The sequence below is a fragment of the Oncorhynchus keta genome, chromosome 25, assembly GCF_023373465.1.
Source record: "Oncorhynchus keta strain PuntledgeMale-10-30-2019 chromosome 25, Oket_V2, whole genome shotgun sequence".
NCBI classification, from domain to species: domain Eukaryota; kingdom Metazoa; phylum Chordata; class Actinopteri; order Salmoniformes; family Salmonidae; genus Oncorhynchus; species Oncorhynchus keta.
This window is the reverse complement of record NC_068445.1, coordinates 29,939,641-29,958,697: the sequence shown is the minus strand read 5'-3', so window position 1 is coordinate 29,958,697 and position 19,057 is coordinate 29,939,641. Positions and strand designations below refer to the sequence as shown.

At 40.4% G+C, this 19,057-nt stretch overlaps 1 protein-coding gene and 1 long non-coding RNA gene across 3 annotated transcripts; one reads left to right on the top strand and one right to left on the bottom strand.

Moving 5' to 3' along the window:
- Window positions 1–12,152: 12,152 nt before the first annotated feature.
- On the bottom strand, window positions 12,153–15,456 carry LOC118357946 (uncharacterized). Its single transcript, XR_004820389.2, has 3 exons — window positions 15,205–15,456; window positions 13,801–13,917; window positions 12,153–13,593 (listed from the first exon to the last, which is right to left on the bottom strand). It is a non-coding gene; the product is annotated as an uncharacterized LOC118357946 (long non-coding RNA).
- A 254-nt stretch (window positions 15,457–15,710) lies between these two features.
- LOC118358513 (U3 small nucleolar ribonucleoprotein protein IMP4-like) lies at window positions 15,711–19,016 on the top strand. 2 transcript variants are annotated; one of them, XM_035736432.2, is made up of 9 exons: window positions 15,711–15,766; window positions 16,184–16,292; window positions 16,452–16,535; window positions 16,689–16,798; window positions 17,066–17,198; window positions 17,513–17,667; window positions 17,766–17,860; window positions 17,977–18,050; window positions 18,277–19,016. In XM_035736432.2, the coding sequence occupies exons 1-9, from the start codon at window positions 15,764–15,766 to the stop codon at window positions 18,387–18,389; spliced, it is 876 nt and encodes a 291-aa protein (XP_035592325.1). In that variant the 5' UTR covers window positions 15,711–15,763; the 3' UTR covers window positions 18,390–19,016. The 2 variants fall into 2 exon arrangements, with proteins under 2 accessions (XP_035592325.1, XP_035592324.1); XM_035736431.1 differs by having other exon boundaries at window positions 15,720–15,740.
- Window positions 19,017–19,057: the final 41 nt, after the last annotated feature.

Here is a 19,057-nt window from a genome sequence, read left to right as displayed (position 1 = left end):
ATGCAATGTAATGTAGTGTGCTTTAGCTGGCAAGGTGACAGAGTGTTCGTGTCTAGTTACCGTCTGAAAGGCACTCAATGCACGTAACTAACGTGAGGTTAATCCAGTCAAACACACCATAGCGATGTTGTTTTATGTTTGCAGGGTTCACACACACAATAGCTGAATTTTCAGAGCTAGCGAGCAAACCGATGGAACAAACTAAAGCAAACATTAGCTAGCAAGCACCTATTCCATATCTTTGCTATCGTCAGTTTATTCCAAGATCAGCATGCAGCTGTAGTGCTTCGAAGTCCCTGTGATAAGGTTAGCGATAAACTGAACAGAACTACACTCTTCTACCATTGTCTTAAATATATTTAATGGTCTCGTTGCAAAAGCTAAATTGACGCTAGGGGACTTCGAAGCACCTGTGTGGCGATCTTGGAGTAAACTGACGATAGTAAAGATAGCAAACACCACAGAAACAGAATTGGTGCTCGCTAGCTCTACAAATTAATCTATTGTGGTAAACCAGCCAGTATAAAAAGAAAACAAACTATATTACAATTACAAAAGGTTGCAGCTTATGTTGTGTAAATGAACTCATACAGCTGTCAACCCTTGTCACTTCAATCCGTTTCACATTTGCCAGCTGACTAGCTAGCAACCTGGTAGATCGAATCTCATTATAGAATGATAGAAGCTCATCTCCTACTGTAAATAACCTGCACACTGTATGTATATGTGTGTGTCGTCAGCCAGGTAGAAAAATGGCAGAAAAAAAGATGGGCATCAGAGCATTTTTCAGTACACCAAAACACAAAGTAAGAACCACAGTAGTCTAATATCTCAAAGACTAGTTGTGTTCATAAGAAAGAAATGAAATGTTTCATAATGATGTCATTAGGCAGAGCAGGCAACAGATGGCACACAGACAGCAGAGCTGTTCTCTCTTTTTCTCTCGGTTCTCTCTTTTTTAGACTTGTAAAATAGGGAACATCATTGGACAATGCCATGGATACCCCCACTCTGAACCAATATTTGTGGTAAGGCAATCGTATTGCCGTTGTGATTGTGTAGTTTTGGGTACCGGTAGTTAGGAGTATGGCAAACACCTTGTTTATTTTCTAGGCGACAGACTGCGAGTAAGTGAGGGTAGTGAAAGGGAAAGAGACTTCAGATGACAGTGTCACAGCCACGGCAGGACCAGGTGCAAACCTTGTTGCCAGCAGCACCAGTATAGGGGACAGCGGCACAGCATTGTCCAGTTACCTCAGTGATGGCACAAAACCATATCAGCCACACCCACAATTTATAGAACCGCAAACTCTTGCCAACAGTGTGTTGACGTTTCAAGAGTGATGGTTTTGCGATTTCCTCTGGCCACATCATAATCCATCAAACAAAGGAGTGTTGTGTTTTCACTGTAGCCAAGGGTTTTCAAGCCAGCCATCTTTTGGCCAAAGAGCGGATGCTGCCTTCATTAGTGCAGGAATTAGGAACTGGAGAAGAGCCATTGTAAAATTCACAGCACATCAAAACTTCCAAACCCACCACTACTTTGTAACTAACAGCACACCAGCTAAATCCAGTGCCCAGTTATCCAGCGCGTGGGGTAAACAGCAGGAAGACGCAAGGCATTGCTTGATGAAAATTATTACTTCGGTGCGGCATGCAGCAAGACGGGGACAAGCCTTTAGAGGCCACACGGATGACGGTTGGAATTTATACCAGATTTTGAAACTTAGGGCAGAAGAGGATGATCCCATTTTACTGAAGTGGTTAACAGCGTACCACAATGTACACAGGCCCCAAAGCACAGAATGAGATTCTGAACATCATGGCCAATACAGTCATTCGAGGCATTGCAGCTGAGATTAGGTCTCTTCCGATTGTACAATTTTCAGTAATTGTTGATGGTACTCAAGATGTCTGGTGCTGAACAGGAGAGTGTCTGCCTGCGTTATGTTTACCATGACCTTGTCCCTCACAAGGAGTTTATTGGGCTATACAGGGTGTCGGAGACAACAGGCGAGGGCATTACAAAATTGCAACTGATGTGTTGTTGAGGCTCAATTTGCCCATGTCTGGTTTACGTGGGCAGAGTTATGATGGTGCCTCAAACATGGCAGGAAAATAGACAGGTGCACAGGCAATTGTGAGGAGGCGGCAGCCATTAGCCCTCTATGTGCATTGTGGAGCACACTGTGTAAATCTGATTACACAGGCTGACTGCTCAGCCTCCCCACTGACCCGGGATTTCCTTTCTTGTGTCCATCAGTTAGGTGTCCTCTATCAATCAAATGTATTCATAAAGCCGTTTTTACATCAGCCGATGTCACAGTCATGAAAGTTTAAGAGCATGTTTGAATCAATTGCCACGTCCAAAGATACACATCTGACCACCCTGAAACCCCTATGTCCAACAAGGTGGACTGTGCGGAATACTGCTATTAGAGCTGTGCTAGGGCAGTATGAGCGGGTACAAAGCAGCCTAGAGGAGATGGCAAAAACTGCATCCAAGACAGCTTCAACTGCCAGTGGCTTATTTGAGCACTTCAGCAAAGGCAAGACTGTTGGGCCTCACACTTGCCTCTGCTGTTCTTGGAGAGCTTGAATGCCTAAACATTTCACTGCAGAAGGAAACTCAGACTGTCTCTGGTATGCAGGCTGCAGTCGACTGTGTGTCCTCTTAGGGGCAAGAGAAAAGACGAAAGCTTCCTTGCACTGTATGAGAAAGCAACAACATAGAATGACTCCATTGAATTCATTGAGACACACTCAAGACGATTTGCTGGCAAAGCAGTGGATGAATTTGGGCAGAATCTTTTTAAGTGTTGGATTGTGTGAAGGTTCAGTTTGGCGACCGTTTTGACCAGGACAGTCTAAACGTCCTGCAAAAGTTGGAAAGAGCGCTTTTCACGGGGGAGTTGGATGAGCCTCTATATCAGTACCCTGAGCTGAACATAGATTCTCTTTCAGTGCAGTTGCCTCTCTTTTGCAACAAATACCCATGTAGCAGCAGTGGAGAGGCAGCAGAGGATCTCAGGAGGCTTCCATTGGAGGTGCGGGGGTTGTTTGACCAAGTTGAGGTGCTGATCAGAATTTTGTTTGTAGTGCCAGTGTCTTCATGTGAGGCTGAGAGGAGTTTCAGTGCACTCCGCAGGTTGGAGACTTGGCTATGGGCTAGCATGGGCAAAGAGAGACTGAACAGCGTAGTTGTCTGTAATGTACATAAAGACAGGCTGGACAGTCTCAAGAGGGAAAATATCTGCAAGCAATTTGTTGGATCCATTGAAACCCACAAACATATGTTTGCTTCTTTTGTTCATTAGTTCAGTAGTGGGTATAGCAGTGGATCTCAACCTTTTTTGGGTACAGGAACTCCTTCATATTTTGAGGCAAGGCAGGCAAGGTTTTGAGTGGTCTTCAGGGACCCCCGCCCCTTCTATATTAAATGTAAAGTTACTGGAAACATTCATAACACTTTTTATTTCACGGACCCCTTGCAATTACACCAGGGACCCGTAGGGGTCCACGGACCCTGTTTGAGAACCCCTGGTGTATAGTAAGATAAACTCAGCAAAAAAATAAACTTTTTCAGGACCCTGTCTTTCAAAGATAATTTTAAAAAATCCAATTAACTTCAGATCTTCATTGTGAAGGGTTTAAACACTGTTTCCCATGCTTGTTCAATGAACCATAAACAATTAATGAACATGCACCTGTGGTCTTTAAGACACTAACAGCTTACGGTAGGCGGTAGGCAATTAAGGTCACAGTTATGAACATTTAGGACACGAAAGAGGCCTATCTACTGACTCTGAAAAACACAAAAAAAAGATGTCCTGAGTCCCTACTCATCTGCGTGAGGACTACAAGGTTATCAGGATGAACTAGACCACGCTGATATATATATATATATATATATATATATATATATATATATATATATATATATATATATATATGTAACAGTATAACTTTAGACCGTCCCCTCGCCCATACCCGGGCGCGAACCAGGGACCCTCTGCACACATCAACAACTGACACCCACGAAGCATCGTTACCCATCACTCCACAAAAGCCGTTACCCATCGCTCCACAAAAGGGGAACTACTATTTCAAGGTCTCAGAGCAAGTGACGTCACCGATTGAAACGCTATTTAGCGCGCACCACCTAAGCTAGCCGTTTCACATCCGTTACATATATATATATATGAAGTGCTTTGAAAGGTTGGAAATGGCTCACATAAACACCATTATCCCAGAAACCATAGACCCACTCCAATTTGCATACCACCCAAACAGATCCACAGATGATGCAATCTCTATTGCACATCACACTGCCCTTTCCCACCTGGACAAAAGGAACACTTATGTGAAAATGCTATTCCTTGACTACAGCTCAGCATTCAACACCATAGTACCCTCAAAGCTCATCACTAAGCTAAGGATCCTGAGACTAAACACCTCTGCATCTAGATCCTGGACTTCCTGACGGGCCGCCCCCATGTGGTAAGGGTAGGTAGCAATACATCTGCCACGCTGATCCTCAACACTAGAGCTCCACAGGGGTGCGTGCTCAGTCCCCTCCTGTCCTACCTGTTCACCCATGACTGCATGGCCAGGCACAATTTCAAAACCATCATTAAGTTTGCAGACGACACAACAGTGGTAGGCCTGATCACAGACAACGACGAGACAGCCTATAGGGAGGAGGTCAGAGACCTGGCCGTGTGGTGCCAGAATAACAACCTATCCCTCAATTTAGCCAAGACTAAGGAGATGATTGTGGACTACAGGAAAAGGAGGACTGAGCACGCCCCCATTCTCATCGACGGGGCTGTAGTGGAGCAGGTTGAGAGCTTCAAGTTCCTCAGTGTCTACATCAACAACAAACTAACATGATCCAAACACACCAAGACAGTTGTGAAGAGGGCACGACAAAGCCTATTCCTCCTCAGGAAACTAAAAAGATTTGGCATGGGTCCTGAGATCCTCAAAAGGTTCTACAGCTGCAACATCGAGAGCACTGGTTGCATCACTGCCTGGTATGGCAATTGCTCGGCCTCTGACCGCAAGGCACTACAGAGGGTAGTGCATACGACCCAGAACATCACTGGGGCTAAGATGCCTGCCATCCAGGACCTCTACACCAGGCGGTTTCAGAGGAAGGCCCTAAAAATGGTCAAAGACCCCAGCCACCCCAGTCATAGACTGTTCTCTCTACTACCACATAGCAAGCGGTACCGGAGTGACAAGTCTTGGAGAAAAAGGCTTCTCAACAGTTTTTACCCCCAAGCCATAAGACTACTGAACAGGTAATCAAACCTGCAAATCTATTTGCATTGTGTTCCCCCCACAACCCTCTTTTTCCACTGCTGCTACTATCTGTTTATCATATATGCATAGTCACTTTAACTATACATTCATGTACATACTACCTCAATTGGGCCGACTAACCAGTGCTTGGCTAACCGGGCTATCTGCATTGTGTCCCACCACCTGCCAACTCCTCTTTTATGCTACTGCTACTCTCTGTTCATCATATATGCATAGTCACTTTAACCATATCTACATGTACATATTACCTCAATCAGCCTGACTAACCGGTGTCTGTATGTGGCTACTTTTATAGCCTCACTACTTTTATAGCCTGTTTTTGTACTGTTTCTTTTCTTTACTTACCTATTGTTTACACCTTTTTTGCACTATTGGTTAGAGCCTGTAAGTAAGCATTTCACTGTAAGGTCTACATCTGTTGTATTCAGCGCACGTGAGAAATAAACTTTGATTTGATTTGGCCCATTTGAGTGGTCTTATTTTGATGAATTGTATTTCTGAAGAACATAGCAAGATTGCAGTGAGCCTCAATAGAATCCGAACAACAGAAGTTTTGTGTTTTGAACTCTTGAGTAGATCAACCGTCAAAGGAGTCATCTCAGGGGTGACAACTGATGTTCAGGTTGAATACCTGAAGATAATTCCTGGTGTGGTTGGTGCACAGCGTCTGACCCGATAGGTGAATGGAGAAAAACAAATACAAGTCTGTCGGTCCTGTTGTTTTTTGATAAAGGGCAAATACCTATGCATTTGAAGCTTGGTTATATAAGATACGCTGTAAGAGCTTTCGCCCCCAAAGCATTGCAGTGTAACAATTGTAAAGGATTTGGCCATGTTTCATGTGTGTGCAGACAGACCAAGTATATTGAAGAATGGTGTGTAGAAGGACAACGGTGTTGCAATTGTGATGAGAGTCATGATCCCCAGTTCCTGGAGTGCCCTGTAAAGGAGGTTGAGGTGGCAAAATTTAGAGCGTTCAATTGAATATCCTATGCGGAGGCAATTAAAAATATGCTAGGGAAGATATGGTAGTGGACGCACCTTAGCCTGAAATAAAAAGATACCCTGCTTGTTAAAAAGGTGGATTATGTGGCATTCATTGCCACAGTTATAAACTGTACGGCACAAGTCTCGAAGAAGTCTACGAAACTGGACAGTATTGTGACTGCAGCAGAAAGGCTTTTGGGTCTTAAAGATTTTGCAATGGGTACTGGCGCCACAAGAACCGCCATCCCAGATTCCCCTTAGTTTATATTTTATGTATTTTATTTATGGTAGTATTTGTATTCATTTTGTTGGTATTTTGTTGCATTTTGGGGAATCCTGTTTCCATTCCGCACAGTAGGTGGCAGGATGCCCCATTAACTTGTGCGATCGCCAATATACTGAAGAAGAAGAAAGGTCTGCTATTAAGCTTTTTCTTGTGCTTTTATTTTGAGATTTGCTATGTGCAATTATGTCAATGTGCAGTTCTAAGGAGTGTCTGTGCGAGCTGGTGAGAATACGAGAACATTTAAAACCCTTCCATACGGTTGTATTGGGCCAAGTATGCAAAAACAACAGCTGGAGGGAGATATCACGAAATTTGAACACCGATATTAATATCAAAGAAACATGTAGAAGGATTCCTGACCCAATATTAATATCAAAGAAACATGTAGAAGGATTCCGGACCCGATATTAATGTCAAAGAAACATGTAGAAGGATTCCTGACCCGAGATTAATATCAAAGAAACATGTAGAAGGATTCCTGACCCGATATTAATATCAAAGAAACATGCAGAAGGATTCCGGACCCGATATTAATATCAAAGAAACATGGAGAAGGATTAATAAAAGAAACGGACGGACCCGATATTAATATCAAAGAAACATGTAGAAGGATTCCTGACCCGAGATTAATATCAAAGAAACATGTAGAAGGATTCAAAGAAACATGGAGAAGGATTCCGGACCCGATATTAATATCAAAGAAACATGTAGAAGGGACCCGATATTAATATCAAAGAAACATGTAGAAGGATTCGGACCCGATATTAATATCAAAGAAACATGGAGAAGGATTCCGGACCCGATATTAATATCAAAGAAACATGTAGAAGGATTCCGGACCCGATATTAATATCAAAGAAACATGGAGAAGGATTCCAGACCCGATATTAATATCAAAGAAACATGTAGAAGGATTCCTGACCCGATATTAATATCAAAGAAACATGGAGAAGGATTCCGGACCCGATATTAATATCAAAGAAACATGGAGAAGGATTCCTGACCCGATATTAATATCAAAGAAACATGGAGAAGGATTCCGGACCCGATATTAATATCAAAGAAACATGGAGAAGTATTCCGGACCCGATATTAATATCAAAGAAACATGGAGAAGGATTCCGGACCCGATATTAATATCAAAGAAACATGATATTAATATCAAAGAAACATGGAGAAGTATTCCGGACCCGATATTAATATCAAAGAAACATGGAGAAGGATTCCAGACCCGATATTAATATCAAAGAAACATGGAGAAGGATTCCGGACCCGATATTAATATCAAAGAAACATGGAGAAGGATTCCGGACCCGATATTAATATCAAAGAAACATGGAGAAGGATTCCGGACCCGATATTAATATCAAAGAAACATGGAGAAGGATTCCGGACCCGATATTAATATCAAAGAAACATGGAGAATATTCGGACCCGATAATAATATATGCCATTTAGCTGACCCGATATTAATATCAAAGAAACAGAAGATTCCTGACCCGATATTAATATTATTCGGACCCGATAGTCATGAAGGATTGGATACATATCAAAGAAACTAATATCAAAGAAACATGGAGAAGGATTCAAAGAAACGGACCCGATATTAATATCAAAGAAACATGGAGAAGGATTCCGGACCCGATATTAATATCAAAGAAACATGGAGAAGGATTCGGACCCGATATTAATATCAAAGAAACATGGAGAAGGATTCCAGACCCGATATTAATATCAAAGAAACATGTAGAAGGATTCCGGACCCGATATTAATATCAAAGAAACATGGAGAAGGATTCCGGACCCGATATTAATATCAAAGAAACATGGAGAAGGATTCCGGACCCGATATTAATATCAAAGAAACATGGAGAAGGATTCCGGACCCGATATTAATATCAAAGAAACATGGAGAAGTATTCCGGACCCGATATTAATATCAAAGAAACATGTAGAAGGATTCCTGACCCGATATTAATATCAAAGAAACATGGAGAAGGATTCCGGACCCGATATTAATATCAAAGAAACATGGAGAAGGATTCCGGACCCGATATTAATATCAAAGAAACATGGAGAAGGATTCCGGACCCGATATTAATATCAAAGAAACATGGATATTAATATCAAAGAAGGATTCCTGACCCGATATTAATATCAAAGAAACATGTAGAAGGATTCCGGACCCGATATTAATATCAAAGAAACATGTAGAAGGATTCCGGACCCGATATTAATATCAAAGAAACATGTAGAAGGATTCCGGACCCGATATTAATATCAAAGAAACATGGAGAAGGATTCCTGACCCGATATTAATATCAAAGAAACATGGAGAAGGATTCCAGACCCGATATTAATATCAAAGAAACATGTAGAAGGATTCCTGACCCGATATTAATATCAAAGAAACATGGAGAAGGATTCCGGACCCGATATTAATATCAAAGAAACATGGAGAAGGATTCCGGACCCGATATTAATATCAAAGAAACATGGAGAAGGATTCCGGACCCGATATTAATATCAAAGAAACATGGAGAAGGATTCCGGACCCGATATTAATATCAAAGAAACATGTAGAAGGATTCCGGACCCGATATTAATATCAAAGAAACATGGAGAAGGATTCCGGACCCGATATTAATATCAAAGAAACATGGAGAAGGATTCCGGACCCGATATTAATATCAAAGAAACATGAGAAGGATTCCGGACCCGATATTAATATCAAAGAAACATGTAGAAGGATTCCGGACCCGATATTAATATCAAAGAAACATGGAGAAGGATTCCGGACCCGATATTAATATCAAAGAAACATGGAGAAGGATTCCGGACCCGATATTAATATCAAAGAAACATGGAGAAGGATTCCGGACCCGATATTAATATCAAAGAAACATGTAGAAGGATTCCGGACCCGATATTAATATCAAAGAAACATGTAGAAGGATTCCGGACCCGATATTAATATCAAAGAAACATGGAGAAGGATTCCGGACCCGATATTAATATCAAAGAAACATGGAGAAGGATTCCAGACCCGATATTAATATCAAAGAAACATGTAGAAGGATTCCTGACCCGATATTAATATCAAAGAAACATGGAGAAGGATTCCGGACCCGATATTAATATCAAAGAAACATGGAGAAGTATTCCGGACCCGATATTAATATCAAAGAAACATGTAGAAGGATTCCGGACCCGATATTAATATCAAAGAAACATGTAGAAGGATTCCGGACCCGATATTAATATCAAAGAAACATGTAGAAGGATTCCGGACCCGATATTAATATCAAAGAAACATGGAGAAGGATTCCGGACCCGATATTAATATCAAAGAAACATGTAGAAGGATTCCGGACCCGATATTAATATCAAAGAAACATGTAGAAGGATTCCGGACCCGATATTAATATCAAAGAAACATGTAGAAGGATTCCGGACCCGATATTAATATCAAAGAAACATGGAGAAGGATTCCGGACCCGATATTAATATCAAAGAAACATGGAGAAGGATTCCGGACCCGATATTAATATCAAAGAAACATGGAGAAGGATTCGATATTAATATCAAAGACCCGATATTAATATCAAAGAAACATGGAGAAGGATTCGGACCCGATATTAATATCAAAGAAACATGTAGAAGGATTCCTGACCCGATATTAATATCAAAGAAACATGGAGAAGGATTCTGACCCGATATTAATATCAAAGAAACATGGAGAAGGATTCCGGACCCGATATTAATATCAAAGAAACATGGAGAAGGATTCCGGACCCGATATTAATATCAAAGAAACATGGAGAAGGATTCGGACCCGATATTAATATCAAAGAAACATGGAGAAGGATTCGGACCCGATATTAATATCAAAGAAACATGGAGAAGGATTCCGGACCCGATATTAATATCAAAGAAACATGGAGAAGGATTCCGGACCCGATATTAATATCAAAGAAACATGGAGAAGTATTCCGGACCCGATATTAATATCAAAGAAACATGTAGAAGGATTCCTGACCCGATATTAATATCAAAGAAACATGGAGAAGGATTCCGGACCCGATATTAATATCAAAGAAACATGTAGAAGGATTCCGGACCCGATATTAATATCAAAGAAACATGGAGAAGGATTCCGGACCCGATATTAATATCAAAGAAACATGTAGAAGGATTCCTGACCCGATATTAATATCAAAGAAACATGTAGAAGGATTCCTGACCCGATATTAATATCAAAGAAACATGGAGAAGGATTCCTGACCCGATATTAATATCAAAGAAACATGGAGAAGTATTCCTGACCCGAGATTAATATCAAAGAAACATGGAGAAGGATTCCAGACCCGATATTAATATCAAAGAACCATGTAGAAGGATTCCTGACCCGAGATTAATATCAAAGAAACATGGAGAAGGATTCCAGACCCGATATTAATATCAAAGAAACATGGAGAAGGATTCCGGAACCTGTTATTAATATCAAAGAAACATGTAGAAGGATTCCGGACCCGATATTAATATCAAAGAAACATGGAGAAGGATTCCAGACCCGATATTAACATCAAAGAAACATGGAGAAGGATTCCGGACCCGATATTAATATCAAAGAAACATGGAGAAGGATTCCGGACCCGATATTGATATCAAAGAAACATGGAGAAGTATTCCGGACCCGATATTAATATCAAAGAAACATGGAGAAGGATTCCCGGACCCGATATTAATATCAAAGAAGCATGGAGAAGGATTCCGGACCTGTTATTAATATCAAAGAAACATGTAGAAGGATATTAATTCAAAGAAACATGTAGAAACCTGTTATTAATATCAAAGAAACATGTAGAAGGATTCCGGACCCGATATTAATATCAAAGAAACATGGAGAAGGATTCCAGACCCGATATTAACATCAAAGAAACATGGAGAAGGATTCCGGACCCGATATTAATATCAAAGAAACATGGAGAAGGATTCCCGGACCCGATATTAATATCAAAGAAGCATGGAGAAGGATTCCGGACCCGTTATTAATATCAAAGAAACATGTAGAAGGATTCCGGACCCGATATTAATATCAAAGAAACATGGAGAAGGATTCCAGACCCGATATTAATATCAAAGAAACATGGAGAAGGATTCTTGACCCGATATTAATATCAAAGAAACATGGAGAAGGATTCCGGACCCATTCGCAATCTGAAAAAGGTGAAGGAGACGAGGAGTGGGGCTGCCGCTCGTGTGTGTCCCGCCGATTGTCTGACAACTGGATTAGCTTCGTGTTCACGTGAAACATCGTCAGACATCAATATGCCAGATATGGTATATTCTCGTCATGATATCTTATGTTTAGCCGACCTAGTTAGAACATGAGGAATCAGCTCTTTTCTGTATGGAATAAATTGTTAGTGGGAAATATTCAGAGCCTGTGTTGTCAAATCATAATGAATAGCAGGGTTAGTTCAAACATCTGAAAACAGACAGTGTGATAATTAGATTGAGATGTTTATTAAATCAGTTATTTTGGGTAAACATTTTATCTCAAAGGAGCGCATGGAGATGTTTTAAGATTGTGTGCATTGTATTCTAATGTATTCATAATCTGCTTGTAGTTTTGGGGGGGCTGGTGTTTTGGACAAAGCAGAGCCCTGAGGGCCTATCTAAAAGTGGTTAATCGCCTCCTGATTCTTCACCTCCCGGCCCCTTTCCCCAATGCCCTTCTCACCAACACCCAACGTACTGTCCAGGCGCACCCTTGCTCTCTGCCCTGCAACTCATCAACCTCCGCTCCATCTTCCTGACCCAGCTCCAATGGCCAACTGAGGAAGACAGCTGAGGATCCTTTGGACACTGACATTATGCAGCAGGTGGATGACTTGGCAACAGGAGTTACAGAAACGGCAGCAGTGTCCAGCAATGGCCATCTTCGATGTCATGGTACCATGGATAGTATTTATTCCAGCTGATCAATGTCTCCCGTTTGTCAGGGACGTGATGATGTACTTTCACAGGGCCATCAATTAGTACAGTGTCCGACCCATCCGCTCTCGAGTGATACAGAGCCCTCCGTCTCACTCCAAAAACGTGTGTTGTGTGCTTTTTTTCTTATTCACACGTAAGAGTGGTGGGTAATTTACAGGTTTTTTTTGCATGATTTTTTATATTGACTGAGGAAATAATTCTTGTTACTGGTTTTTACTTAGTTTTTTCTCTTATTTCCCCTTTCACCACACGTTTACCCTGTGTTTTACTTATCACTCTTTTCCTCTTGAGATAGTAAATAAATATCTAAAAGGTCTGCAAATGTATTTGCACTTGTGGCAGAAAATATTACTGTTTTGAATCAATCACTCAGTAAACTTGTACTACTTTGTAGATTAGGTTAATGTCTTGGGGGGTCTGTCCTTATTGTCTACAGTTGGACACTCAATCTCACCCATGTACTATAGCAGCAAGGTCTCCACTGAAAGGCCACTACACATAACAAGGTTGAGCCTCCAAAGAATATGAAAAGCTAAAACAAGGATGAAGTGACTGTCATTATTGTAGTCTTTGTTGTGATTTGTAAAGTGTGAATAAGAAGAACAGAAAACCATTGTGTGTAACTCAACATGACAGACATCAACCAAAATAAGAGAATGTATGTAAACACGTTTTCCAATCCACACTCCCAACATTTACATGTTTTTTGGTCCAGGGAGCTGTCTTCACTCTCCTGGACACAGATCCCCAGTGGTTATGGAGTAGTCAACAAACATGGGGTGGATGTACTGTGTTGATGACTGTGTTGTCAATGTCTAGTGTCTGTGGTGCAGGTAATTGTGGAGGGCCATGCAGGCCTTCACAATGGTCTCAGCTTTCTATAGGATCCTCACGTCTTGTAGCAAGGATCCCAAAGCAGTTCTCTGAAATTCTTCTGGTTCTTGAGTGGCAGTAGCTGTAGATCTTAGTGTCATCAAGGCCAGAAGACCCTTTGAATAAAATAAGCATTTCCATTAGTATTGAACAGGAATATGAAGGCTATCAATGTACTGTAACAACTGTGTAGCATATGCTTTGGACAAAGGCCCTTATTCTCTTACTAAGATGCTTGATCACTTTTATGCATATAATTACAATGTCTATATTGGTATAATTTTCATAAATGTATATAGTCACATGTATTTAATGTTTATTACCTGGATATGGTTGCATCAGGTTTACCCTCAGAGGGAATGCCTCGCATCCCACAAAGACATAAGGGCTTGGTGTTTGGGTCCCCAGCCATCACTCTGGCATTGGTAGCAGCAGCTGGCCTGCAATGAGTGGGGAACCAAAATTGCTAGACTGACATGTAACTAGCTAGCTACTAGTATTTGTAAACAGGCATGTTGTCTTTAGCTACAGTAAAAAAAGAGTGCCTCGGCCCCTCTAGCTTGGTAAACTATTCTGGCTCCTCAAGTCCCTAGTGGATATACACTACACAAGGTGGACTTCCTCTCTGCGTGGAACACAACGAAAAGAGTCCGCTGCCCCCAAAAATCCCACTCCACCCATGTGCACACAAGTAGATCAACAGAGTGTAGCTTCGAGCGGCCTTATATATATGCGGATTGAGACGCAGCCCATGCAAAAAAACATTGCTAACTTACACTAACAGATTTTGATGAGGATTATTGTATTATGTTACTTAGCTGGTACTGGTTACCTTCAAATGAGTCCATGGAGTGGTCATATTAGTTTGTAGGCCAAACCGTTCGTAAGCTACATAGCTAATTTTCTAATTGTACTTGTAGGCGTAGACCTATCAAGACATCAGTTCAAGAAAAGTTATTTTGAATTTCCCGTCTTAAATATCACAACCAAATCAAATTTGTCACATGTGCCAAATACAACAGGTGTAGGAAGACCTTACCATGAAATGCTTACTTACAAGCCCTTAACCCTTAACCAACAATGCAGTTCAAGAAATAGAGTTAAGAAAATATTTACTAAATAAACTAAAGTAAAAAATGTAAGAAAAAGTAACACAATAAAATAACAATAACGAGGCTATATAAAGGCGGTACCGGTACCTAGTCAATGTGCGGTGGTACAGGTTAGTCGAGGTAAATTTGTACATGTAGGTAGGGGTAAAGTGACTATGCATAGATAATAAACAGGGAGTAGCAGCAGTGTAAAAACAAAGGGAGGGGGGGGTGTCAATGTAAATTGTCCTGTTGGCTATTTGATTAAATGTTCAGCAGTCTTGTGGGTTGGGGGTAGAATCTGTTAGCATGTGAATGGCAGTAGAATTAAACTTGTTACGCATCCCAAATGGTTTCATAAAGTATATTTAATTGTTTATTTGAGTCATCTTTAACTTTTCTATTTTGAAAACAGCTGACAGTGTTTTGTAACATTGTAACAAACACTTAAATAAAGTTTTGAATATCAGTTCAGTCAAAACAATATTCACTCTGTAAAACAATTTTTTTGTTGCTATGCCTTCATTTAGCTTTGGTTATTGAAATATATCCTTGGTCAGATCAAAAACAGCAAATGTTCAAAACAAATACACCAAAAATTCTCAAGCACTTTTTTAAAGCATATCTGGACCTTACCTCCAAGCCAGAACAACACTGTAGTCAGTAGAATCATTTATGTTGTTGAATGTTGAATGTTCAAAATATGAGGTAAAACTGAGCAGAAGGTGGTTTTGTCAGCGTATGTCAGTGTCTGAGAGGGGCATGTCAGAAAATGGCCAACCAAACATATCGAGCCTAATAGAGAGAGCGCTTGTTTTCTTCTTCTTGTTTTTGCATAGTTGGGTTGATTTAATCACATTGAATCATATAAAGTTGTGAATGTTTAATACGCAAATATAGGATAGCTTAGTACACATTTACAAATGTGAATGGAAGCTGTCTTTATATCTGTGAAAATAAAAAACAGCTAATGACTCAATATGCGAACGTTAAATGCTTATGAATTTCCAATATTTGGTTCAATCAATGTTTCTTATGGCTTGTCCCTGGGACTTTTATTTTTCGATGGCGCGAACGTGTCATCTTGCTAGACAGTTTTGCTCACTGCCATTGGCTGTTGGCGTATCCAATGAAAAAGAGTGTTGGTGTCTTCCTTACAGCCTCCCATGCGTGTGAGTGTTAGCAAAGCAACACAATGGTAAATTTACTGAACATTTGTTTAGCTTTTAATAATCTCATATTTCTTAAAACATCAGATTATTTCCGACTTCAGAGTAGAAATTAAACAAATATTTTGATGTCGGACTCTGTTTAAACGTTGCTGATCCAGGTTACCATGCTGGCAATGGTACGCTTCTTAGCGTTAGCTAGCTAGCTAGTTTGCAAGCCAAACACAGCCAAGTGGACATTTTGAACTGTTGTGTATTTAAGATTTTATTAGACTGATCTGGGTTGGTTTTATTTATGCTACATGAGTTTAATGGATAGCCACTATTTTGATTTATGTCTGGTGTTTTAATTTAATTTTTTGAAACTTTAATCTATGATACTGTTTTATGAATGAATGATATAGCCAGCGTTCAACTGTACATGGTGTGTTTTTGTCTGATTGTAGCTTCGCCGAGAGACGAGACTGAGACGGGAGTATTTGTATAGGAAGGCCCAGGAGGACAGAGTGCGGACTATTGAGGAGAAGAAACAGAAGCTGAAATCTGCTCTTGATGGTGAGGATTGCATGTAATTCAGAAGATTGGGTGAATGATGAACAATCTGAAATGTTTTGATACTTTTTAGGCTGGCAATAGGCATGGCCTTGAAAACAAGTGACATTTTGGGTAACGTTAGTTAGTTCCGAGACTATGACTCTTCTTCTTTTTTCGCAGACAATCGTCTCATCCCTACGGAGGTTCGCAGAGAAGCAGTACAGTTACAGAAATTGCTGGAGTATGACGATGAGGGAGCTGAAGGTTTGTTCCATAGAAATAGAATGACATTCTCCATATAATTCTGTTTTTTTTTACACACATCAGGTTCTGCATCTGCACATACACTGTAAATATTATATCGCTCATGACAATGAGCAAACCAGTGACTGACTGGGACCTTCTCTGTGTTTGCAGGTGTCAGCTCTCACATGGATGATGAATATAAATGGGCTGGAGTGGAGGATCCAAAGGTCATGGTCACAACATCAAGAGACCCCAGCTCTCGACTCAAGATGTTTGTCAAAGTCTGTCCCCATTATATGTCTCAGGATATTGGCCCTATCTCAATTTGTCTTTCCTTGATTCCTTGCATCCTCTTTATTCGCCTCCTTCTAAAAAGGCTTTGGAGAATATAGGAGGCAAGGAGATAGGATTAAGGAATCGTAGAAAGGTTCATTGAGAGATGCCTTCTTGTTAAATGTCTGTCCTCTGCCCAATCTCTAACACAAAGTATGTTTACAGTAATGACATCTCCTCAATTGTGCCTGGTGTGTAACTTTTACTGTTGACAGGAGGTGAAGCTGATCTTTCCAGGGGCTCAGCGTATGAACAGGGGAGGTCATGAGATCAATGCTCTGGTACAAGCCTGTAAAGCCAACAATGTTACAGACCTGGTCATTGTTCATGAAACCAGAGGACAGCCAGGTAAGCCCATCCATAACCAACACCAAATCCTCTCAATTAAGTATCATAGCCCTGCACTAATATTCCTCTAGGTTTAATAATATTAGGTGTTTGTTTAATGCAAACAGAGGTTGTAATTATCCAGTCTGTTTGTGCTATATCGTGCTATTTCCTTGTCACTCCTTGACATGTTTGGCTTCACAAGAACAGCAATAGTGTAGGCAAGAGTGCACAAATGGGTCTGGGTAGACTATAATGACTATTTCCAAGTATAAAAACACTGCATTGAGGTAACCTTAAAATAACTACTTTTATATTGCCTGTGGTATTAATAGATGGCCTGGTGGTGTGCCACCTACCTTTTGGACCAACTGCATACTTCACCCTTTACAATGTGGTAATGAGACATGATGTGCCGGACATTGAAACCATGTCTGAGGCCTACCCCCACCTCATCTTTCACAACTTCTCTTCACGACTTGGACAGAGGGTGAGTCTTGACACTTAACAATTCTTAATAAATGTTTAGACTTATTATTTGAGTAATGTATGCAAATGTTTGACACTGACTAAGTAAATCTCAATCAGGTTTCCAATATCCTCAAGTATTTGTTCCCAGTGCCTAAAGAGGACAGTAGACGAGTTATCACATTTGCCAACCAGGAGGATTTTATATCTTTCAGGTGAGTAGAGGGATGCTTTGGATGAGCTATTTGGGAAAATGTACCTTGTGTTTTTCTGATTTAATTTTCTAGGCTCAGACTTATTCACTTAAAGTAAGGACCTATTTTCATTGCAGACATCACACTTATAAGAAAACAGACCACAAGAACGTTGAGTTGTCAGAAGTTGGGCCCAGATTTGAAATGAAATGTAAGTGCAATGTTTTCCCCTTCTCATCATTAGCAACATCAAAGGAGTTTTTTATTTATTTTTTTTACAAGGTGGAATTTTGTATTAATTGTGTTTTACCCTTTCTTGCACTGCAGCCCATAAACCATTTGTGTATCTTCCTCTTGTGTGTGTTGATGATGTACACACATCATTATAATTGTTATATTAAACACTAGTGCTTTAACAACTGGTTTTCCGTCTGTAGTGTACATGATCAAGCTTGGTACCCTGGAGAATGAGGCTACCGCGGACGTTGAATGGCGCCACCACTCGTACACACACACTGCCAAAAAGAGGAAGTTTCTCAGCGTGGAGTAGGCTCAACCAGTATGCCCCTTTCATGGACCGCTCATGGCAAAAGCAGCCCAACCACATAGTTGCATAATGCTGTGTTAAGTTTTACACATCATTCCTCGTATATGTATTTCATGGTAATATGGCGTTAAACTGCATGTTTCTTTGTCATGCCTAGTAGGCATGTCTGTTTGCTTTAGTCAACTTTTCTTAAATGTATAATAGCCATGGTAAACCTTCCAGAGAATGAAAAAGATAACAGCATTTCAATATTTTTTAAATAATTGGTATTTAATACAACGAGTTCTGTCAACAAAATTATTCACAATAATAACCACAAGAAATGTTCACTGGTACACAAGTTTATAGAAAGACACACATTTGGGCTCCTGAGTGGCGCAGCGGTCTAAGGCACTGCATCTCAGTGCAAAAGGGGTCACTGCAGTCTCTGGTTCAAATCCAGGCTGCATCACATCCAGCTGTGATTGGGAGTCCCATTGGGCGGTGCACAATTGGCGCAGCATGGTAAATAAGCATTTGTTCTTAACTGACTTGCCTAGTTAAATAAAAAATAAATATGTACTGTAACTGAGCTAGTGACTTGCGAAGAGATGATCAACATGTGAAAATAAAATCAGTCCCAGGTTTTAATCTTGTTTTTACTTGCTCATATGATACAAACTACTTTACTG